The sequence below is a fragment of the Budorcas taxicolor genome, chromosome 16, assembly GCF_023091745.1.
Source record: "Budorcas taxicolor isolate Tak-1 chromosome 16, Takin1.1, whole genome shotgun sequence".
Lineage (NCBI taxonomy): Eukaryota > Metazoa > Chordata > Mammalia > Artiodactyla > Bovidae > Budorcas > Budorcas taxicolor.
The window spans coordinates 29,360,376-29,385,265 of record NC_068925.1 but is presented as its reverse complement, the minus strand read 5'-3'; the positions used below and the strand labels follow the sequence as shown (position 1 = coordinate 29,385,265).

Sequence of the window (24,890 nt, the reverse complement as noted above, 5' to 3'; positions counted from 1 at the left end):
CTAAAACATACGTGTTTTTATACACATTTATGTAAGCATGTGTTTTATAGAAGTATATATATATTTATAATCCTTAAAAATGACTTAGTGTTCTAAAACTTAAAAAAATTTCTTAGAGAAAAAGATCTTAGAGATCTTTCTAGCATATCAACACATACCTTATTATTTGGATATATCATAATTTATCTAACCAGATTTCCATTAAGAGGCATTCGAGTTGTTTTCAGCTTTATGCTGAAACATAAAAAGCCCTGCCACAAATATCTCTTAGATAAATTTATTTAAGTAGAATTGCCAAATTGCCCTCTCAGATTTTATTAATATATACTTACACCAAAAGTATATATTGTCACCAAAAGTATATATAAAAGTCAACAGCTTTTAATGGATACATAATATTTCATCATGAGTCTATACCATATTTAACTTACCCTTTCCCTAGAACTAGGGCATTTATTTCAATCAAGCGTGTGAATGGGAAAGGATAATTGCTTACCTGCCACAATTTGGGCACTTTTGTATTAAGAAAAGAGTCATATATTTCCTCCAATTCTTGGGTAAGGATAATCTCTCCTTTTATAGCAAGTCGAAGATCTTTCAGAGACTTATGTATAATAGATAGCAACTGATCAAATCTTTCAATTTCTTGGATCAAAAAGGTTAGCAAGACACAGTGGATAAGTGGATCATAGCCTGGATTAAAAGAAGAAAAAAACTGTGGCATCTTTCAGATAAGATGAGGCTTTACTTGGAGAGATATAAGCTTTGGAAATTAAAGGAGTTTGATGTGAGTAGCCCAAGGATTGAAAACTATTTTCTGCAAAAGGCCAGTTAGTAAATATCCCAGGCTTTGTGGGATACTCAACTCTCCCAATGTAGAGCAGGTGCAGGCATAGACAACGTGAAAACAAATAATCATAGCTGCACCACAATAAAGCTCTATTTGTGGGCACTCAAGTTTGAATTTCATAAAATATTTGTGTCATGAAATATTATTATTCTTTTGACTTTTTCAACCATTAGTTTAGCTTGTAGGCTCCAAAATGAATCTTTTTTTTTTTTTAACTTCATTTTGTATTGGGGTATAGCAGATTAACAATGTTGTGACAGTTTCAGGTGAACAGTAAAGGCTGAATCTCTTTAAAGGGTTAAAGTATGGATGTTGAAAATTTAATAGGGCAAATTACCACAGTCCAACACTTTGGCCTCTCAGAGCTGGGAGTGGAGCCAACTCTGGACAATGAGGATTGCTCTGTCTCCTCTGGATCTGCCGTCCCTCCCTCCCCTTTGCTCCTCAGAGTGCAGAAGTCTCCCAGCTTGGAGAGGGTCAGAGAGCCCACCTAAATCTCCCTGCCCAAAATGCTGTTCCGTCAGGCAGAGAAGCAAAAAGGACAGAGACTTGAAAGCTCTGTAGACTCTCTCAAGCAGACTTGCTCCTTTCTGGTTTTCTACATCGTTATTACTCCTTTACTTTTGTCTTGGGGGTCATGGACCTTCCCCCTGTCTATCCCTGCCCCCATCATTTTCTCTTCTGTTCCCCATCACTCAGCTTGGAGAGAGACGAGGGCATTGCGTTAGTTTTCCATCTCACATTGGCCTTTCCACTTTGTTAATAACTTTTGTCCTCCTGATGCTGGGGTCCTTTCCTGAGGAGGCCAGCCTGAGGGGAGGACTTCTCCTCTTGTCCCAGGCTTACCTTTGGGATCTTTATGAAAAGACTCCCAGATGGGGCTTAACATGATGTACTTCAGTGTGCTTGGAGTTCCAGCCCATTCTTCTTTCTCTACAGACAGTGGCAGCCGCGTTAGCATGTCCGATAACATTGCCATCACCAGCTCATCCTTGCTCTTCTCACGACTGCAAGGAAATCAAAAGAAAAAAGGAGATACAGGCTTGTCCAATCTAGGAGGGCCCTCTATGTAGGCCCCATCTGAAGGTAAACACAAATTCACAGAACCACAGAACTGTGATATGGAGACCACGGAGACTTACAGAGACCATGGAGTTCATTCCACTTTACAGGTGAGAAAACTGCCCAATGCACTTCAGACATTTGCAAGGAGATTCATATTTTTAAAGTTTTCTAAAGGTTTCTTTGAAAAGTATTCATCTGAATGCATCTGCATGAAACAAGTTACCAAGACTGGGATGCAAACAAGGAGGCAACCAGACAGAGGATGCTTCAGTAGCTTGATAGGTTACTCAACTGCATGTCAGACTCCTCTGTGTTCATACACAGGGCTTCCTGGTAACACACTCAGTGGTGGCGACAGGAGAACAGCATGTGTATAGGCCTGGTAGGAGTAAGGCCATACCAACACTGAAGACAGAGGAGGTCTTTGGAATCCTTTTACAGATGCAGAAATCAGGGTTCAGGGAGATGATAGGACCTCCCTGTACAGTGGATGAAGAGGGAATGGGGTACACCTCTTTTGAGTTCCACCACTCTGTTACTCTATATGCTAGTGTAACTGTATATATACTGGTTTTCCAGCAAACATTCCAGGTTTCACACAGTTGAATGAATGTAGTCCTTCGAAGTAAGTGATAATCTGGTGATAAGCTGTGTATTTAGTTTAACAGTGCAGAGGATGAGATGGTTGGATGCCATCGTCACTTAATGGACATGAGTTTGAGCAAACTCCGGGAGATGGTGAAGGACAGGGAAGCCTGGAGGGCTGCAGTCCATGGGGTTGCAAAGAATCGGACACGACTGAGCAACTGAACAACAACAAAAACAACAAGAGCTGCTTCTGAGACAGTTTGCAACTTGCATGAACTGACGTTTTCCTAGCTTTGTCATTATGCTTTGCTTTTGACGTTAAAGTAGGATTATTCAGTGGAACTCATCCAAATGGTTGAAGGATCAAAAGATTAAAAAAAAAATCAAACTCATATTCTAAGTGTAGGATTTGCTTACCACTGAAGAATTACCTTGAATGTGAGAGATCTTTCAAGTCAAGTCCCACAAACAAGTTTCTAGTAAACTTTTTAGTGAAGGTGGCCTAACTGCAATAATCGTAGCCTCTCCACATGACCAAAGGGATATTAATACACATATTTGGTCTGCTTATTAAAAGCATTCCCTTATAATCATCTCATCTCTTACTGGTGTATTTATTGAACGCTAAAAGAGCAGAATTGGGCTTCCCTGGCGGTCCAGTGGTTAAGACTATGCTGCTTCCACTGCAGGGAGAGGGAGGGGCACAGGTTCCACCCATGGTGGGTAACTAAGATCCCTGAGTGCTGTGTGGTGCCCCCACCCCCTAAAAAAGCAGGGGTTGTTGTCAACCTCATTAAAAAAAGAAAAGTGCAGAATTAATCCTTAAACGTGTAGGGCCTGCAGGAAATTCAACCTGATATTCCGGGGACTTACTGAAGGAGTTTCAATTGCATAGTCTTCTATCTCTAAATGTCAGCTTTCCTTCTATGTCACAGGTAGTTAATATATGTTCATTTTGTCAGTGAAATGAGTATCCAATGATCTTATTTTGTGTCAGTAGATTTGATCTTGACGGATATGAACAAATAGCTAAAGTCACAGCCAAATCCAATGAGATGTCATTAAAAAATTTTTTTTAAAAATATATGGACCATTAAAAAAATCCTTATTGAATTTGCTATAATATTGCTTCTGCTTTATATTCTGGTTTTTCGGTCATGAGGCATGTGGGATCTTAGCTCCCTGACCAGGGAGTGAACCCATATCCCCTGCATTGGAAAGTGAAGTCTTAACCACTGGACCACCACAGACGTCCCCAGATGTTATTTTAACATGAGTCGTGTTGTCTAAAGAGACAGAAAGACTAAGAGAATGCAGGATTCCAGTGGGTTCAGAGCTTTTCTAGGTAGATAGATAAAAATGTGAGCTTCTCAGGTGGCCCTAGGGGTAAGGAATCTGCCTGCCAAGGAATCCGCCAGACCCAAAAGGGGTTTGATCCGTGGATTGGGAAGATCCCCCCGAATAGGTAATGGAAACCCACTCCAGTATTCTTGCCTGGAAAATTCTATGGACAGAGCAGTCTGGCAGGCTGCAGTCCATGGGGCCCCAAAGAGTCGGACAGTACTGGGTGACTGAGCACACACAGAAACACACACACACACGTATGTCTAGGTCCTATAGAAGTAAATATAACATTTCATATTTATACAGATTGAGTTAAAAAATACCAGGTACAATTCACTCATTCAATGAAGATTATCTTGAACCTACTACAGGCTTGGTAATTATATGTGTGTGTGTGCTCCTGTGTATGCAAACTTGCTTCTCTGTCATTTGGAGAATTTAGTTTCTGTGTTTTTTGACTGTATTTTTCTGTAAGTAATATATTGTATATCTTCAAATGGATATTTAATAGTTTACAACTAATATTTCTTCCTAGTGAGTTCTTACCTGAATATGAGGTTGGTGATGGTAAATCTTGGCTGCATGCCAATGAGATTATCAATGAACTTCTGGGCCTGGATCTCCCTGAAACCCCTTGTGGCCTCAGGGTGTAATTCTAGGAGCTCAGGAGGGTCGTCGTCAGGCAAAGACTGGATAGTGCGTATGTAGTCCTTCATGCTTCCAGATTTTGGCAGTGGCTAATATATGTGAAAATTTAAACACTGGTTAGTTTTTACTTACTGAAACATTTACTTTTGGCAATGTATGAAGATGATATTTCCCCATGAAATTTTATACATTATTTTATGCTTATTTGTTGATGGTATACTCTAGATACTTCTGTCAAAAGTTGCACTTGGGCTATATTATGAAGTGCAGTTTCATGACAGACACATATAACTTTCTCATTGGAAAAAGAGAAAGGAAAAAAGAAAGGAGGGTGATTCTGACTACCCATTGCCTCAGTGACCTACAGCCACCGATAATGGATGCACTCAAGAATTAAGAAGTCATTTTACTCTGGTAAAGCCTATGGAAGACATGTGAGCACGATCTTAAGAATAACTGAAGAGACTAAGGGAGTCGGCGGGGGGTGGGGTGGGCAAAACTGGGGAAGATGGTCAAAAGAGACACACTTCCAGTTAAAATAAGCAAAAAACAAAAAACCAAGTGAGTTAAAAAGTTATTTAATAGGGAAATGAAAAGCTTTTTCTTCCTGTTTGCCAGGTATATTTCCCAGTTGACAAGTTATAACCAAGTACTGATTGGATAAAGGCTCTGTAAGGTAAGCAGTTATTCCTTTGATCCAAGGTCACAACTAATTAAGAAAAAATATGTTTTTAAAAACCTATTAAGTCATAATGATAAACGTGGCTGTGCTGGTTAAAAATATGTCAAATTCTTTAATATTCAACTCTCCAAAAGATGGAGTCTAATTCTCCTTTTCTCAACTGGAGGTTGGACTAAGTGACTGCTTCTGTCAAACATAAATAAAATGGAAGGGATGGAATGGGACTTTATTTTTTTTTTTAAGCTTTAAAATAAAATTTTATTAAAAAAATTTCAGCTCATAACATATATATTATTCTACCTTCTCTCTACCCCTACTCCCCACCACCTTTACTGAGGTATAATGGAAAAATAAAGCTATATATATTTAAGGTATATAATGTGATAATTTGATACAAATGGAAGTTGTGAAATAATGATCACAATCAAATTAATGAACACATCTCTCACATCCATATAGTTATTTTTTTGTTGTTGTTGTCGTGATATTGCTTAGCATCTGTTATCTAGCATATTTCTAGTTTATAATACAGTGTTATTAACTATAGTTATCATGCTACACATTAGATCCCTAGAGCCTATTTATCTTATAACTGAAAGTTTGAACCCTGTGACCAATATCTCCCTATTTCTCTCTGGAGTGAGACTTTGGAGACCAGGTCTTAAAAGGCACTGCAGCTTCTTCCCTCCCTCTTGGTTAACTCACTCTGGGGATGCCAGTTGCCATGTTTGAGGACCATCAAGTGGCCCCAGTGCTCCCAAATGATGGAAGATGAGTTGACCGATGGCCAGCCCATGAACTTGTGAGTGAGTTTGGGAGTAGATCCTCCGGCCTCTGTTAAGCATTCATGACTGCAGCCCCAGATGGTACCTTGACTGTCACCTTATGAGTAACCTTGAGCCAGAACAGTGCAGCTACACTGCTCCAAGGATATGTGCTAGTGCAGCTTTTGTTTATTAGATTATAAACTGATTCGTAAGAGATGCATGGTGTTAAAAGTGAATTATATCAGCGTGGACCAAAAGGGACAGAGGCAGTAAAACATGGAGAGAGGACTTCAGGTTCTTGTACAACTACAGACAAGAAGCATGTGAGAAAACTATTTAGCTGTCAACAAGAGCTACTTTCTATGGAACTGGAAGTCTAACTCAGAGGGTGGAACCAAGATCCCAGTGGAGGGAGGCAAGAGCTTCTGAATCCTCACAGGAAATAAGACTGAGTCCTAATCAAGGAAATGCAGCATTTACCCATTGGGGTTTCAGAATTTCTGTGGACTAGTGACTGCTGTGTGTCTTCCATTTCCCCCTCTCTGCAGGGAAGACACAGTCCTATGCCTCTCCCATCATTGCCTGTGATGTAAATGGTAGCCATTGAGCATAGATTAAATGTCTTTTAGTTTTTATTTTGTAAAAGCCACTTTTTTTTTGCATATTATGCATATTTCTTCTGTGGTGTGAGCTTTCAAAACCATGGCTGATTTTCCAGTTTCCATGATTTTTTTCTACAAAATCAAAGAAGCCATAGAGAATAATCTTGAAATAAAGGCAAAAACTGATAGAGGCATTGGATCCACTGATCTGAAGATGAAACAAAGACCAAAGACCAAAGACCAGGCTACCTAGGTGAGAAGTGTCTGTTGAGAGGGAAGGGCTGAGTCAAGTAACACTGCTACCTGTGGACCCCAGTTTTATCTTTCCCATCAATGAGTTTAATAGCAAAACACTTGCAGTGTTCGATGATGGCTTCCACCGAGTCAAACTTTTCATCTCCTCTGAGTCCTATCCCTAGGGAAAACTGCTGATTCCTCTCCAGCAAGTATATTTTCACATTGTAGACTTTGTTCCCATAAAACACCACCAACACATAGGACTCTGTCCTGTTGGTGGTGTTCTCCTTCAATGGGCCCTGTTCTTCAATAACGCCTCTTCCACTGCCCTGAAGACTGTTTTTTCCAATGTACCATTCACTGTGCTGGACATTCTTTGTCATCAGACCTCACAGGGAAAGGCTTTTCCCTGCTCATGATTTTATAAAGTAGTGGATTTTCCTGAGGGCCAGAGCTGGCTGGAGACTGACTTCTCTGAAGTTGGGACGGCATGCTTTCTGTATGATCTCTGTTTTGTGTAGTCTGGTTGTGTGTCACAAATGAAGAGCTGGCAACGGCAAGAGGAATCTCTAGAGGACTTTGGTTTTGTGACAGGTGAGATGCTTCAGGCTTCACCCGGTGATGAGGAACTGTGAGTGTCTGGGAGTCTCCTGTGGAGGTGTGGGTCAACAGTGGCCTGCCGTGGGGTCAGGGGCACTGGCAGCAGCAGTGCTGGGAGGCTCGGAGTGTTGGCATAAATCCTCTTGGAGGAGGTTGCCATGCACCCTACCATACAGACTGCCAGGTGTCTTTTAATTAAAAGATCTTCATATGAAGGGGAACGACTTAGGGAGTTACACCACAGGAACTGCACCCAAAGAGTCTCATCTGCTCAAGATCCTTGACCTTAACACTGTAATGGAATGAGAACTTTCAGGGGTCTGAGAGGGAGTGAGAACATTTGGTATCTGGAAAGACAGTAAAACATTTGTGGCCAAGGATTTTGAAAGTTTAAAAACATTGCCTCAAATTATTTAACTCTCCTATCAATCTGATTCTGTGGCTGCTTGAGCAATAGAACACTATACAGAATAAATATTTTGTGTCAGGTCTGGTCCTAGGCCTTAAGTGTTAAAGAGAGGGAAAAAACAAAAAGGAGTAACTGACCACTGACAAAGAAGAGAAATGCATTGTTCACATGGCCAGGAAAGTGGGTAGTAATGGCTTTCTTGATAGCTTCAAGGAAAACATTGACCAATTGATGAGGGCCACAGGGAGACACTGGGGCTTCCCAGGCGGTGCAGTCGTAAAGAATCCACCTGCCAATGCAGGAGACGCAGGAATCTCAGGTTCGATCCTTGGATCAGGAAGATCCCCTGGAGAAGGAAATGGCAGCCCATTCTAGTAGTCTTGCCTGGAAAATTCCATGGAAAAAAGAGTCTGGTGGGCTATAGTCCATGGGATCACTAAGAGTCAGATGTGACTGAGTGACTGAACACAAGCACAGAGAAACACCAACTAACAGAGACATTAATAAAAAATTATCTGCAGAAACTAAGATTATGACAAGGAATAGGAAGAGCTGGCAAGTTTTTATGACAAAACTGTCATAAAATTGCAGCATTTAAAGCAACTAAATAATTGAATTTATGATGTTAGAATCTTATTCTGCAGTCTGATAGAATTCTGCCAATGGAATTATATGCTATGTTTCATATTCTCTTGAGCATACTTAAGTAACAGTCTATATACAAAACTATGCGCACTGTACTTTTTTGCAACTTAAAAAACTTTCAAGGATAATTTTATCTTAAGGGTTGAATTTAGACTCTAAACAACTAAAGCATTATTTAAAAGTTTTTTTTTCTCTTAATGGAAATCTAAAAAACAACTCATAGCTTTTCCTGCCTTAACAGATTGTGTCGTCTTCCTTCTCACCTTCCATCATCTCCCTTATGCAAAATCCGACCCGTCACGTTCATGTCAAGTCCTCTTTCCACACTCTCAAACCAGAGGTCTGGAGGATTTTTCCCTCCGTTAGCAATCATCTGCCAGGGCACAACTGCTGTGTGTAAACTGGAGACTCTTGCTCCACAAAGGTGGAGGCCTGGATGGAAGTTAAACGCTAAACAGAGAGAGGACGAGGGATGACGCGGAGTTTCGTCTTTTTCAGTGCTTAGGGTAGACTCCTTGAATCTCAGCTCTCTTTACTGTATGTGGCTGCACCCTGAGAACCCCAGTTTCCTCATCTCCAACTGGGGATAACATCTATTTCACATAGTTGTTTTGAGCATTAAATGAGAAAAAGACATCAGTCGACAAGGGTGGATCAGGCCAGCACAGCTTAACTTACTTCTGCTTCCTTGTCCTTTGTATTCTATACTCTAGGTTCCCAGAGGGCATGAGCCATTTATCATTCTTTTCATTTACTGGCCAGCATAATGCTGCATTTAATAGCGTAGATTCCAGGTTGTGCCCTTGGTGGATGGTTGCTAGCAGAGCAAAAATCCTGCAGACCTCTGGCCTGAGAGTTGGGAGGGAGGACTTGGCATCACTGTGATGGCTGGCAACTTGTGTAGGGGAAGTGAATGGAAGATGAAAAAGATAATTTTTTTTAGTGGTGGGGAAGGGCGTGCCACAGTTTGCAGGTTCCCCTACCAGGGACTGAACCTGCCTCCCTCAGCAGTGAAAGTGCAGAGTCCTAACCACTGGACCACCAGGGAATTCCCAGGAAGATGAGAAGGAAGATAATGCCATCTGGGTGATCATGGTAAAGCGGGTGTGGGCCTGGTGGGAAGAGGAGAAGGAGAGACAGAGGTCATATCCAGGTCATCTGTGGAGGGTGTTTAGGATACGGATAGGTAGATAAAATGGTAATTAATAGAGTGATGGTCATTTACTTTTGTAGTACTAAAAGTTATGTGTGTGTGTGTGTGTGCGTGCTCTGTCGTGTCCGACTCTTTGCAACCCCATGGACTGTGGCCTGTCAGGTTCCTCTGACCATGGGATTTCTCAGGCAAGAATACTGGAGTGGGTTGCTGTTTCTTCCTCCAGTGTATCTTCCTGACTCAGGGATCTAACCCTTGTCTCTTGCATCTCCTGCATTGGCTGGTGGGTTCTTTATCACTGTGACACCTGGGAAGCCACACTGAAAGTTGAAAAACACCATTAAAAGTGAATGTTAAGGGCTTCTCTGGTGGTCCAGTGGTTGAAGACGTGCCTGCCAATGCAGGGGACATGAATTTAATCTCTGGTCCAGGAAAATTCCACATGTCATGGGGCAGCTAAGCCTGAGTGCCATAACTGCTCAGCCCTTGCAGTTAGAACCTGAGTTCTGCAACAAGAGAAGCTGCTGCAGTGAGAGGCCCACACACTGCAGCTACAGAATAGCCTCTACTTGCAGCAACCAGAGAAAAGCTTGCATGCAGCAGTGAAGATCCAGTGCAGCCATAAATAAATACATAAAAAGAAAGTGAGAAAAGTGAATGTTAAAATTTATTTTAATATAGATTTTAAATAATGGAGCAATCCTTAGTTAAACATAATCAAAATGTTAAGAAAATAAATCCTTTTCTTACCTCATCAGTAGAGAAACTGAAGTCATCTTTTAGAACTTCAGGATTACAAAATTTGTAGAGAAGGGTGTTTAAACATCGCCTGTCCCAGGTGTCAGTCACCCAGCCACCGTAAACCACCTCCCCAATCAGGTAGCGCAGTGTCTGCCAAGGAATACTGGACTGAGCACTCAGGAAATTTTCCAGCACCTTTATGGCAACCTGTAGAAAATGCACTAGTTTTCATTATTTAAGCACATGTTTTCAGGTTGTTTTCATGGTTTAACAGAAAATCAACAACTCAAACAGCTGCATATAATTTCTCTTTAAAAATACGTGGAAAAAAAAGAATAAAAATATTAGGCTATATATTTTACTTATTGTTGTTGAACAAATTTTGAATTACTTAACTGATTAATATTTTTATTTTTTGAATAGACAAAACAAACACGTAGTACTGAATTCAGAGGGCTTCCCATGTAGCACTAGTGGTAAAGAACCCGCCTGGCAAAGCAGGTAGACATTAAGAGATGCAGGTTCGATCTCTGGGTCAGGAAGATCCCCTGGAGGAGGGCCTGGCAACCCACTCCAGCATTCTTGCGTGGAGAATCCCCATGGACAGAGGAGCCTGGCAGGCTGTAATCCACAGGGTTGTACAGAGTCAGACACGACTGAAGCAGCTAAGCATGCACAAGCACACACTGAATTCAGAAGATATGAAAGGATAAACAAGGGAATGTAAATTTTCTCCTACCCCCTACTCTAGCCTTCAGAGCCCCTGCCATGAGGCCATCATTGTTAACAATGTCTTGAGCTACGCTTACCGACACTTTGCGACCCCATGGACGGCCTTGCCAGGCTCCTCTGTCGATGGGCTTCTCCAGGCAAGAATACTGGAGTGGGTAGCCATTCCCTTCTCTAGGGGAAACTGAACCCAGGTCGTCTGCATTGCAGGCAGAGTCTTTACCATCTGAGCCACAAGGGAAGCCCCCTATGAAACTATATGCACATAAACTGATTTCATTCCTTCTTTTTCCCTTCTGACCTGCCCTCCTCTCTCTCTCCCTTTCTATCCTCCCTCAGTTCTTCAACTATCTTTCATCTCTCCTTTCCTCTCATCTTTTTTTTTTCTTCTGTATTCCTATCTTTATATACACCATCCTGCAACTGACCAACCAACATATCTTGGCTACTGTTGTTCAATGGCTGCAACAATTCATGTTTCCACTAACAGTTGCCACCGTTCTCTCATTCCTTCCACGGTTCTTTCATCACTTCCTCTACTAGGAGAGGTTGCCCCAGGCAATTTTTTTGTACTATGCTGTTAATTTGTAGTTCACTTGCTACTAGTTATTTTCAGAATCTTTTTTTATGTCTATTGGTCAAGATTTGATTTTTTTGTACATTAGCTATTTTTCCTTTGGATTGTCTTTTTCTTGTTAAAATGTGAGAGCTCTTGTATATTATAGACATTAACTCTGTAAGATATTTGCATTGCAGATATTATCCTAAATCTGTGATTTGTCTGTTGACTTTATTTTGTTGTCGTTTTCCATATAGAAGTTTTTATAATCACTCATGCGTATCTTTTCTTTTATGGTTCTGGGTTTTGAATTTTAGCTAAGTTATCCCTAACTCCACAATTGTACATGTACTCTCCCAAATTTATTTTTAAAGATTTTTATTGTTTTAGTATACATTTAAAGTTTACTCCATTCTGAAATTTATATTTGTATACAGTATAAGATAAAGGGCCAAACCAATTTTCTCCCAGCTGGATGGCCAGTATAACCAGTATCTTTTACTTAAAAAAAAATCCCTCATTACTGAGTTAAAATATTTTCTATGTCAATATTAAAATTTCATATAAACTCAGATCTATTTCTGTATTCTCCATTATGTCTCACTGATTTGTTGTCTACTTCTGCCAAACAATATTGGATTTAGTATAGTGGATTTTTTAAAATATGTTTTGATATCTGGTGAAGGGAGATTCTTGCAGTATTTTAATTTTTTGTATATTTCCAGTTTCTTCTTCAGTGTGTCTTCTTCTATGTAAACTTTATCAATTCCAGAATCTTCCTAATAGGGTTCTAATTGGATTGACATTAAATGTGATATGTAATTTTGGAAGAATTGGTAGTTTATGATATGGGAAGTCTTCCTATAGAAGAGAGAAGGCAGGATTGAAAACAATGTGGCATCAGACTGCAAGAACTGTGTAAATTTGGAGAGTCTTTTAAGCGTTCTGACCCTTCATTCCTTATCTTTAAAATGAGGATAATTAGTGTACTTACTTCATAAGGTTGTTATGAGAATTAAATAATTCATATAAGCTGAAACTCCAGTACTTTGGCCACCTCATGTGAAGAGTTGACTCATTGGAAAAGACTTTGCTGCTGGGAGGGATTGGGGGCAGGAGGAGAAGGGGACAACAGAGGATGAGATGGCTGGATGGCATCACTGACTTGATGATAGTGAATCTGGGTGAACTCCCGGAGTTGGTGATGGACAGGGAGGCCTGGCGTGCTGCGATTCATGGGGTCGCAAAGAGCGACTGAGAGACTGAACTGAACTGAACTGAACTGATAAAGTAATCAGAATATTTTAAGCTCTCAGCAAATGTTATTCTTTTTTACTTCCTGATTTACAGTGTTAATTATTTAGGATGCATAGAGTTTTTATTAAATTTGTTCCTGAATATTAAAAAAAAATTTGTCACTACTGTGAATGTACTATGCTTCCATGTCTAGGTGTTTATTGCTAGGGAAAAGTTATTGGCTTTTATATATTTATGTTTTTATTGAGCCATTTCATTGAATTCTCTCATTACTTCTAACAGGTCTTTTTTTTAAACTAGTCTCTCAGATTTTCTAGATATACAATTATATCAACAAAAGGTAGTTTTTTTTCTTGCTTCTCTTTTATAGCATTAATATGAATTATCTTATCTTATTGCATTTATGAGAACTTTTAAGGCAATGTTGAATGACAATGGTGATAAAAGGGATCCATGTCAGATTCCTGATATTCTTTGAAACAGTTTCAGTGTTTGGCTATTTAGAATAATATTTGCTTTAGGTTTTTGGTAGTCTTTTTCATATTTAAGCTATTGCTTTGAATCCTATAAGAGTTCTTTTTAGGAATGGTACCTGGATTTATAATAAAGCCTTTTCTATATCTATTGATCTGATCATTTAAACTGAGATTATAGATTTTCAAATACTGAGCCATTTTTTACATTCTTGGAATAAACCCTACTTGAGCATAGTATATCATTCTTTGCTTCATTGCTGAAACCTATTAAGTTTAATATATAATTTTTATATGAAGTCCTAAGTGAAATTAGCCTATAGTACTTTTCCATATTATCCTTACTAGGTATTCATATTAAAATTATGTTGATTTCATAGAATGAATTGGGGAGATTGCCATCTTTTTCTAAGTTTTGGAATAGTTTAAATAATATTAATATAGCTGTTTTTTAAAATTCAGAGTGAAATAAGTTGTGAAACCATTTCATTCTGGTATTATTTGCAATTTCTATGGCAATTGGTCTAGTCAACATTTCCATTTCTTTTTTTTTTCCTTTACTTTTTTTTTAAATTTTATTTTTACTTTATTTTGCTTTACAATACTGTATTGGTTTTGCCATACATTGACATGAATCAGCCACAGGTGTACATGAGTTCCCAATCCTGAACCTAGAAAGTTCATATTTTTCTGGGAAATCATTGGTTTCATCTAGATTTCCAAACTTTATTAGTTTCATCAAAAATTTATTTTTCTTTCTATATTTTGTGTTATTTCATTAATATTAAAAATTATATTTAATTTTTATTTTTTCTAATTTCTTAAGATGAATATTTATTTCTTGCATTTCTTCTTTAATAATGAATATTTGGGTTAGTTTTTTTTTTTTTGAGCATAGCTTTTGTCTCTCACATTATTTTTGGTATGGTGGTGTTATTCGCTCAGTCGTGTCTGACTCTTTGCAAACCCATAGACTGTAGCCTGCCAGGCCCCTCTGTCCATACAATTCTCCAGGCAAGAATACTGGAGTGGGTTGCCATTTCCTTCTCCAGGGAATCTTCCTGACCCAGGGGATCGAACCTGGGTCTCCTGCATTGCAGGCAGATTCTTTACTATCTGAGCCACCAGGGAAGCCCCCAATTTTTGGCTGTACCCCACAGCATATGGAATCTTATTTCCTGGGCCAGGGATCAAACCCACACACCCTGCATTGGAAGGCAGAGTCTTAACCACTGGCCCACCAGGTAAGCACCATTTCTTTTTTTTTTTGGTATAAAGTAGTATAAATTTCTATTATGTTTGAGATATTTTATGACTTCTCTTTAATATTCTCTTTATTTTCCCTTTTAATATTCTTATGTAGAGCTGTGTTTCTTATTTTACAACTTGTTAAGATTTCTTGGATCAAATGTTTATAGTTTATTAGATTATGACTGGAGAACATGACCCATAAAATCATTAAATATTTTTCTTTGTGGCCATGTTTATGATTAAGTTTTCTAACAGTTCCTTAGCTATATGAAAAAATATGAACTATCTGTTGGAAAGATGTTAGGTTCTATTTACATCTGTTAATCAAGTTTGTTAATTGTACTATTTTCTCTGTCTTATTTTTGCTTATTAGATTTAATTGTGAGTTTTTTGAAATTTCCACAATAATCACATATGCATATACATTTATATAATGCATATGTACAGATACACTGTCTATATAGACATACATGTATGTGTATATGTGCTACAGTGTACCAATTGTGATAAATAAAGACACCACATAATGAAATAGCGGAGAGCACAAGCTCTGAAGCTAGACCACCTGTAACCGAGTCATGCCTGTTCTGCTCACTCATTAGGCAAATTGCCAAACCTCTCTGTACTTTACCTGTAAACTAAGGATCATACTACCTTGTTTTTAGGAATGCTGTAAGATTTCAGTTAATTCATAAAGTACTTAAAACCACGTCTGAGAGAAAGCACTGTAAAAGTTAAGTTTTCATGACTGTTATATCTTCATAAACTGTTTCTCTCTCTACTACTTGGTGCTTTTTCAGCTGAAAATCCATCTTGACTGATATTAATGTTACCATTCCTGTTTTTTGCTGTTTTTGTTTTCTTGGTAGTTTCAAGCTTTTTCACTGATGTAAGGGTTTTTCATATAAACTCTGCAAAGTTGAGTTTTGTTTTGTAACCCAGTGTAATAATTTTGCCTCTTTAATGAAAGATTGCAATCCATTTACATTTAATGTAAAACCTGATAATTCCCTTTGTATTACTTTACATTGTTAGTTTACTTTGTTGTTTCACTCCCTCCCTCATTTTAATAGGTTGATCAAATTGTTATTTATTTGCCTTTTGATCTTCATTAATTTAAACATTATACCATTTCCATTACAGGTTACCTTTCCTTTCCTTGAATTCATATTAAAATTTTTCAAATGAAGAGATGTCAATTATTTTCCTACCAAAGTTTTCCATTTCCCTATTTTTTCCTTTGCATTCTCTAATGGTAAAGCTAGCAATAAGGTGAAACATTTAGAGAACTTATGCTTCCCTCCTCTCCTCTTTCCTTTCCTCACATAAACACTTGGGAAGTTTTTCACTTTCCTCCTTCATTCTTCATGTACATGCTTCCCTCCACTCCAATTCCTAGGCTTTGTTGAGATACCTTAGTACTCTTATTACAGCTTGCTGCTACTGCTAAGTCGCTTCAGTCGTGTCTGACTCTGTGCGACCCCATAGACGGCAGCCCACCAGGCTCCCCCATCCCTGGGATTCTCCAGGCAAGAATACTGGAGTGGGTTGCTATGTCCTTCTCCAATGCATGAAAGTGAAAAGTGAAAGTGAAGTCGCTCAGTCGTGTCCGACTCTTAGCGACCCCATGGACTGTAGCCCACCAGGCTCCTCCATCCATGGGATTTTCCAGGCAAGAGTACTGGAGTAGGGTGCCACTTAGTACTCTATAAAGTTTAGTAAACTATAGTTTAGTACTCTTACTAAAACTCAGCTTAAAACTATTAAGGGAATTTTTCTTGTATGACTTTTCCTCTTAAATAATCTATACTTAGACTTAGACTACTCACCCTCAACTGTTTATTATTATCTATTTAGATTTAATAATCTACTGTAAGGTTTAACAATATACTGTTCACCACAGTTTCAATTTCTTTTCATTTTCCTTTATTTTGGGTCTTTGTTTTGATATATTTGTACATAGGGTAGATCTTAAGCATTTTCCACAGACAGAGAACACGAGTTATGTATTATCTAAATCCTTGCTTATACGCAAATATCTTTCTTTACTTTGACAGAGTGAATGATATTTTGGCTGGAAATAAGATTCTTGGCATGCAGTCTTAGTCTCCCAGATTCCCTAAATGTCATTCCACTTTATTCCAGCTAGTGATGGTAGATGACAAGTCTAAGTGTCATCACTGTGCTTTTATAACTTGTCTCTGAAGCTTGGAGTTCAGAAATTTTCTAGCTTATGTCCAAATATGTCTTTATGACAGCTCTGCCTGTATTAGTAAGGATTTTCAATCTGTAAACTCAAATCTTTCATCAGTTCAGAGACAATAAAACAGCTGTTTTCTTTTTTTCTCTCTACTTAGTTTTCTCCTCAGGAATTCATGTCATTTGAATATTTTTAGGTGTTCCCTTTAAATGCCTTCTTCATTTGTGCCTTATGATTTCCATCTTATTGTAACTTTCTTCCTATGCTCTGAGTTATTCCTCTAGCCATTAACTCAAGTCCCAACCATGACCATTTTTTCCTTCAATTCATCTCCCTCTAACTAACCATCTAACTTTTTTTTAAGTTCAAGAATCACGGTGTGTATAAACAACTTCAGTTAGTTGAGAGTACATGGAGCCTATGTACTAATTCACACCTCTTTCCACATGTGTGTAAATGAATCATGCCAAAACACAGTGACACTGACCCTCTTTTTGTGATAATACACAATCGTTGGAGATCATAAATTGATCATATTTACAATCATAAGTTGAGCTAATGACACAAGTAAAAATTCAAAAATTTGGAAAAAAGGCAAAAGGATGACCACATATCTTTTCAATGTCATACTGGAACATTGTCTAACATGCTCACTTAAGGATTATCAAATACTTCAGGAGTATCTGCTTTTGTTTTGATTTACTATTTCCTATTGATTAGAGCACTTTCCAACTCTGTACAAGTATAGGCTAACTTACAGGAAACTGTTGGCCCTGTATCTGTTTCTTTCTGATAACGATGCAAATGAAATTTTGTCTTGTAGAAATACAAATGGTTTCTGGCTCATAAAGAAAATTACAACCCCAAGGCTACAATTTTATTGCCTGTATGGCATTTGGCAGTTTTATATGTAATTTGATAATCATATTTCATTACAATTGTTTAAATAATTCTAAATATTTCTGTTATCCTATACTTTTAAAAGGACCCTGGTGGCACAGTGGTAAAGAATCTGTCTGCAATGCAGGAGACATGTGGGTTTGATTCCTGGCTCAGCAAGATCCTCTGGAGAAGGAAATGGCAACTCATTCTAGTATGCTTGCCTGGAGAATTTCATGGACAGAGGAGCCTGGTGGGCCACAGTCTTTGTCCAGCATGCAAGAGTTGGACACGACTTAGCAATTAAACAACAAATGCTTTTAAAAATCAGTTTTACCATCCTGCTGATTCTTTTATCAATGAGTTAAATATGTGCTCATGTAACAAAAAATCAGGTGTGTAAAATGTGTATGCACTTTTGTATCCTTATGGGCTCTTATAATTTTCTGTTCTATTTCTTGTGTTCTTTCTCTCTTTGGCTACTGGATCTTGTTTGATATGTTATTTTTCTTGGTCTTGTCATTGTGGCTCAGGTCCAGACTTTGGGGAGCTTAAAGTGGTGGTAGCCCTACATGTGGTGGAAAATATATTGATGTTTAGTCCTGTGGGCTGGCAGATAGCATCAGTCAGTTGTCAGTCCACTGAGGAAACTCTCCAAGTTGCCTGACAGGGAGCTGACTGGGCCTGAAACTCCCCCTAGTGGGAGGAGCTGTGATCAAACTCAACTTCCCACTGAACCAGAAGTTTCCATTTAATGAGAGGGGCTGTACAGGAATCCAATTTCCCACAGTTTCAAGGTGCTAGCATTTGGCGTTTCTAGACAACTACTTGAACATCAGGTACCCAGACTCAGACATCCTGGCATGCAGGCAGTCTGCTTCTTTGCCGCTGGGAAGAATGCTCTCACACTCGCCACATGAAAGGGGAGGACAAAAGAGGGGAAGGCTGCTTCTTTTGGAGAGCGGTGCCACCATGTAACCAGCTGCTTCTGCTTAAGCAAGCCTCTCTGCCAAATGCTAAAAGGACAGCAGCAGCCTATAAATTCCAGCCTGTGCCAAGTAAAGCTGCTGCCTTTCACCCCAAGCTCTTTGCATGACAGAATACCCTGCCAACACCTGGCCCTCTGCAATCCTACCATTTGTTTCCCTTGCAGATGGTTTCGTGTATATTAGACCATCTGTGTATATTTATACTGAAATAAATATATACTCTAAATATATGTGCAGAAGTGAGATCATACTATATATGTTCTGTTATAACCCAATTTTGGCAATCAATCTTATAAATGTGGCTATCTCCGTCTATATCAATAGTAACAGGAATTCTTTAAAGGCTTTCAAAATATATTATCAAATTGTCTTCTTGAAAGTTACTAACAATTAAATTAGCTGTATGAGATAGTGCCTGCTTCTCTACATTTTTGTTTGTTTATTTTAGCCACCGTGGTACTGAAAGGTGGTATCTTATTGTGGTTTTAATCAATATTCCCCTAATTGTTGTATTTGGCAGTGTTCTCCGGAGAAACTGAACCAAATAGGATGTATGGGGAATCAAGGCAGTGTATGGAGGTTCCCCAAAAAACTAAAAGGAGAGTTGCCATATGACCCAGAAATCCCATTCCTGGGCATATATCTCAACAAAACTATTATTTGAAAAGATATACACATCCCAACATTCATAGCAGTGCTATTTATAATAGCCAATACATGGAAACAACCTAAATATCCATTGACAGATGAATAGAATATTACTTAGCCATAAAAAAGGATGAAAAATGCCATTTGTAGCAACATGGATGGACCTAGAGTTTATCATAGTAAGCAAAGTAAATTAGAAATACAAATACCATATGATCTTACTTATGTGTGGAATCTAGCTGCTGCTGCTGCTAAGTTGCGTCAGTCGTGTCAGACTCTGTGTGACCCCATAGATGGCAGACCACCAGGCTCCCCCGTCCCTGGGATTCTCCAGGCAAGAATACAGGAGTGGGTTGCCATTTCCTTCTCCAATGCATGAAAGTGAAAAGTGAAAGTGAAGTCGCTCAGTCGTGTCCTACTCTCAGTGACCGCGTGGACTGCAGCCTACCAGGCTCCTCTGTCCATGGGGTTTTCCAGGCAAGAGTACTGGAGTGGGGTGCCAGTGCCTTCTCCAGTGGAATCTAGAATATGACACAAATGAACTTACCTCTGAAACAGACTCACGGAAACAAAGAACAGGCTTGTGGCTGCCAAACAGGGGGAGCAGTAGAGAGTTGGACTGGGAGTTTGGAACTAGCAGATGCAAACTATTATATATATAGAATGAATAAGCAATAAAGTCCTACTATATAGCACAGGGAACTATATTCAATATCTGGTGATAAGCCGTATGGGAGAGAATATGAAAAAAGAGAATCACTGTGCCTATATACCAGAAACTAACACAACATTGTAAATTAAAAAAAAAATAGTTTGCAATATTAAACACAAATAAAGGGGTTCTATATAAAGAATAGTGAAGACTCTTCAGCTAAAATTTCCCTCCTACAATGGGTCAATGTAATTTTTCTTGCTTTAAATGAATAAGTAGAAACAACAATCACTTTTGTGGTGATTTTTATGTGTCAGGCACTGTTCTAAGTGCTTTACAATTCATATTGTATTGACTAGTCTGTTCTTATCTTTCTTAAAAAAAATTTATCTTCTTATTTGGCTGTGACAGATCTTAGCTGCAGCATATGGGATCTGGTTCCCTGACCAGGGATTGAAGCCCAGCCCCCTGCCTGGAAGTGCAGAATTAAGCCACCGGACCACCAGGGAAGTCCCTAGTCTGCCTCTTACAATGCCCTTTGGCAGAGGTACTTTTTTGGCCAAGGAAACTAAGACCCAGAGAGGTTAGTAAGCTTGACAAATAACTTGTAATTCCTGTACAGCTATAAGCAGAAGAGCTCTGATTTTATTCCCAAGAAGAGGGCTTCCAGGTCCCCGCTTTTAAATGTTAGTCAACCCTCATCACCTAGTTACAGAGTTTGTTACCTTAGTATCATGAAAAACATTTAGTATTTGTGTAGATACACATTAGGCTTTCTATATCTTATCACTACTTATTTGGTGTTATATATAAAGTACCAGACTTACCTCCAAGTCTGAAGAACTAAATGCATATGCAATATTCCAGCCCAATATTCCATAAATTTTTCTTTCATTGATCAGAGCATTGAAGAAACACAAGCTGAATAAAATTTTTTTCCACCATGGTCCACAGTCAGGTTTTTCAAATAACTCTTCTGTTACCTCTCCACTCCCACTGTATCCAAATGTCTGAAGTAAATTATTTTTCAGTCCCTGGGGATTTTCCACTGCAATCTTTAAAACAGATGTGAGTAAAAACAACTTGCGAGGACAGACACAGGCATTAGGACTGGTCGGGGGTGGGGGACTCTTACTTACATAGAGAACTAGCTAAGACTGTATCTGATAACAGAACTTGCTGAGACTATAACTCTTTTTAAGATTCAGTAGCAAATAAAAAATCTTGTGTTGTTCTTGTCCCATTTGAAAACTTCTGTATAGGGATTGTATTCGTACTTTAAAACGAGAAGTACAACGTTACTAAAAAGCACTCTTGTTTGCTCTGCAAGCCCAGCTTTTTTAGAAAGTTGAAAGTGAAGTATTCCTATATTCTCAATGCTTGATGGCAGCTAAGTGGCTGTAACAGAATCAGGGCAGCATGGCCTCGGCAAGGCAGCAGAGAGAAGGAGCATCACAGAAAGTACACAGAGAACTTGTGGAACCAACAAAAGTATCTTATCATCAGTGATATGAAAAAAGAGGACAAATAACGTGGTGTGTTACTAAAGTGCTCTGCATTCACTGAAAATTGATTGATTTCTTACCTAGGAAAATTGAAATGAGGAGGTACAGGAGGTGAAGTGGGAAGAGAATTACTTGGAGGGCTTTTTTTTAAAGAGCATGACTGTAAGTCTAAAACCGAAAGGTCTGAACATGTTTCTTTACTTGCACAGTTTTCATAGATATACACACATAGACATGTATGTGTGTATTTCATATTATGTGGATATGTATGTAGGATATGTATAAATATGTGTAGATAAGTTCTATGATATATGTGTGTGTTTGTGTGTGTACATAAATGTGAAATTTCTTTTAAAATTGAATTTATTTATTTTAATTAATTTTCATTGGAGCATAGTTAATTTACAAGGTTGTTTGTTTTTGCTGTACAGCAAAGTGAATCAGTTATATATATATATATACACATATTCACCCTTTTTAAGATTTTTTTCCCATATAGGTCACCACAAAGCACTGAGTAGAGTTTCCTGTGGCACGCGAGATTTCTGAGTTAAGGATCAGACTGATTAATTTATTCACAGAGCACTTCAAATGTTCCTTGAAGCTCTACGTCTGTCGCCACCTTTCATATCCCCCTCTCCTGGACGAGGAAGATAAAACGCTGTCTGACGTAACACTCTGCCTGACCCTGGGAGGTAAATGGACCCTCTTGAGTCTCAGACAAAAAGCTGCAGATTTCTCCAATCCATGTCCCATCTTCTCCAGGAGTAGGGCAGCTGGGAAGCGCCTCAGTACGGTGGGCTTGGGTAAATACACCAGGGAGTCTGGGAAGAGCTGGGGTCAGTGTGACAGGGAGAAGTTTCTTTGTTTCCCAAGAGTAAACTTGATTTATTCTCAGGCTGGATTGGGACTCTATCAGGAAGCTGCCCATCCACCCCATTTCCTCTGATTTCACACTAACTGGTAAACTTGGAAGGGTGCATGTGTTTGCATATCTGGGCATGCGTTCTGCCTCTGCTGCTGGTCAGACTCCAGCTATTGCTATTAGGACTCCATCTTTTGGTCAGCTGGACACTTGTTTACCAGAATTGACCCAACTCTTAGTATTTATTCAAACTTTATGGTGGATATGAGTAGAAATCACAGATAATTTTAAAATAGGACTTTTTAGTCAATAGTTTCAACCTGCTTTTTGCCAGACCCTTTTCAGATAATTAATGACAAATTGTGAAAGAGTTAGGGGGACCAGAGACAGGAAAAAGCTAGAGAAGCAAAAGGCAAGGAAGGACCCAAATTCTTTACTCTATCTTCTGGTTTATGGGACTTGGAAGTCTAAACATCCTTGTTTGAGAAAACAAATATTTAAACTGTCCAATCCCTTGAAAGCAGGAATCTTGTTTATATTTTTGCATCCTTTCTGGTCCACAATGTAAGGCTGAGCACTGGGAAGATTAAGCATACTAGAATTAGCACTCTCTTCTTAATTCAGAATCATGAATACAAGATAATTTACATTCAAACAGTGCTGCAGAGTCAATATTAGTATCTGTTATACATTGCCCTTACCTTTAAACTCTTTTGAAGGATAGGAATTGGGAAAGAACTGTCTGATTTTGAGCTTAACCATAGCCTGAACTTAGGCTCTATTGTCACATCTGGACTATTAAATCTGTAAAAAAAAAACATTTATAAATATTTTAATGTGAAAAATTTTAATGAAATCAATATGTTCTAAGAATCATAGTTGTTTTAGTGATGAAATGGCCTTAGAAATCACTTTAATAATCAACCATAAGAACTTCTATATTGCATAAGAATTTGTGTAAGATCCATTAATTCCCATTTTGAAAAGGTAGTCTTCCCTCACTTACATACAAAAATGATCTAGCTTCATTGCAAAAAACTTGGAAAAAATGAAAAATTAAGAACAAAATAAAAACCAGAGTTCCATTGGTCAAATCTGGCACAACTGAACATCATAATAAACATTCACAGTAACAGATTATAATCCACTGAATCAAATAGAAATCCATGAGTCTATGTTGATGTAAGTAAACAAATGAATAAATAGATAGGGAGGAGAAAATCTCCTAATAGTAGAATTTAATTTAAAATTTAGAAGAAATTATGGAGTTAGAAAGTTACCATTTGGCAAATAGTCTAGTAATTATTCACCCAAAAATTATCACTGGAAGTTAAAAGTAGTAAGGAAAAGTTTGAGATGCATCTCTACAGTTAGTAGATACCACTTTAATTAAATAATCAAAATGAAAAATGTCACCAGTAGTGGGAACAGATTGACATCAGTTACTTCTTGCTATGACGTACAAAGAAAGATTCAACAACACTTCTGGGGTATTCCTGCAATACTGCATAAAGTAACTCTAACCATGAGAAAATAGCAGACAAACCCAAACTAATGGACACTTTACAGAATGACTGGCTTGTACTTTTCAGAAAATGTCCAAGTTGTAGAAGACAAAAACACTCTAAGGAACTATTCTAGAACAAAGGAAAACTAAGAGACATGACAATTGAATGCAGTGCGAAATCCTGAGTTGGAATCTGGACCTAACATTTTTCTTCTTTTGCAATAATAGATATTATTGGGATAACAGCCTAGATATGACTAAGTTCTATTGATTAGATAATCGGGTAAAGAATTTGCCTGCAATGCAGGAGACCTAGGTTTGATCCCTGGGTCAGGAAGATCCCCTGGAGAAGGGAATGGCTACCCACTCCAGTATTCTTGCCTGGATAGCTTTATGGACAGAGGACCTCAAGTCCTCAAGTTCTCTTGAGGGCCTCAGTTCATGGGGTCGCGAAGAGTCAGACTCAACTGAGCGACTAACACAGACACAGACACACTACAGTACTTGGAGGTCAAATGGCATTATGTCTGCCTTGACACTGAACTTAACTTTCAAAGGATTTAAAAAATGCCATCCACACATCCACACATATGCACATATAAACAAATGATAGGGTAAACGAGGAAAAGAGGTTAACAGTAGAGGAGAGTTTGTGGATCATTCTTGCATTGAAGGAGGAAACAGACAGAGCTGGACTCCATCTTAGGCCAGGCTGCGAACGTTAGGCTACAGGCACGGTCACCCTCCCAATGGACTCTGAACTTTGTGCCTGGAGTCTATAGAAATGGCATACCAGGATAAACGAGCCTCAGGACTTGGACTTGGACTTTCCATTGCCTAAAAGAATATGCTAATTATCTCTGTTACAGGACAAAGTGGTAAATTCCATTATGTTTATCGGGATATGACCACAGGCCTATTGATAAATATCCACTGTTTATCTAGTCTTGTGACACATGAATCAAGGATTAACTTTGTATCTCTCTTTTACCTTATCCAGACTAGTTTCAAGGAATTTGGGGAGGTGGTTTTGAGCAAGTACACT

The 24,890-nt window shown here is 38.6% G+C and overlaps 1 protein-coding gene across 1 annotated transcript in view; it reads right to left on the bottom strand.

Annotated features, from left to right (window-relative positions):
* DNAH14 (dynein axonemal heavy chain 14) overlaps nt 1-24,890 on the bottom strand; it is a 388,242-nt gene that overhangs the window by 17,670 nt on the left and 345,682 nt on the right. The window contains exons 76-84 of the mRNA XM_052654143.1: nt 23,040-23,142; nt 20,796-21,023; nt 10,341-10,538; nt 8,701-8,810; nt 6,850-7,119; nt 6,048-6,123; nt 4,394-4,584; nt 1,697-1,857; nt 497-693 (exon numbers count right to left, since the gene is read on the bottom strand). Coding sequence (XP_052510103.1) covers nt 497-693; nt 1,697-1,857; nt 4,394-4,584; nt 6,048-6,123; nt 6,850-7,119; nt 8,701-8,810; nt 10,341-10,538; nt 20,796-21,023; nt 23,040-23,142 — 1,534 coding nt within the window. The remainder of the gene's footprint in view (nt 1-496; nt 694-1,696; nt 1,858-4,393; nt 4,585-6,047; nt 6,124-6,849; nt 7,120-8,700; nt 8,811-10,340; nt 10,539-20,795; nt 21,024-23,039; nt 23,143-24,890) is intronic.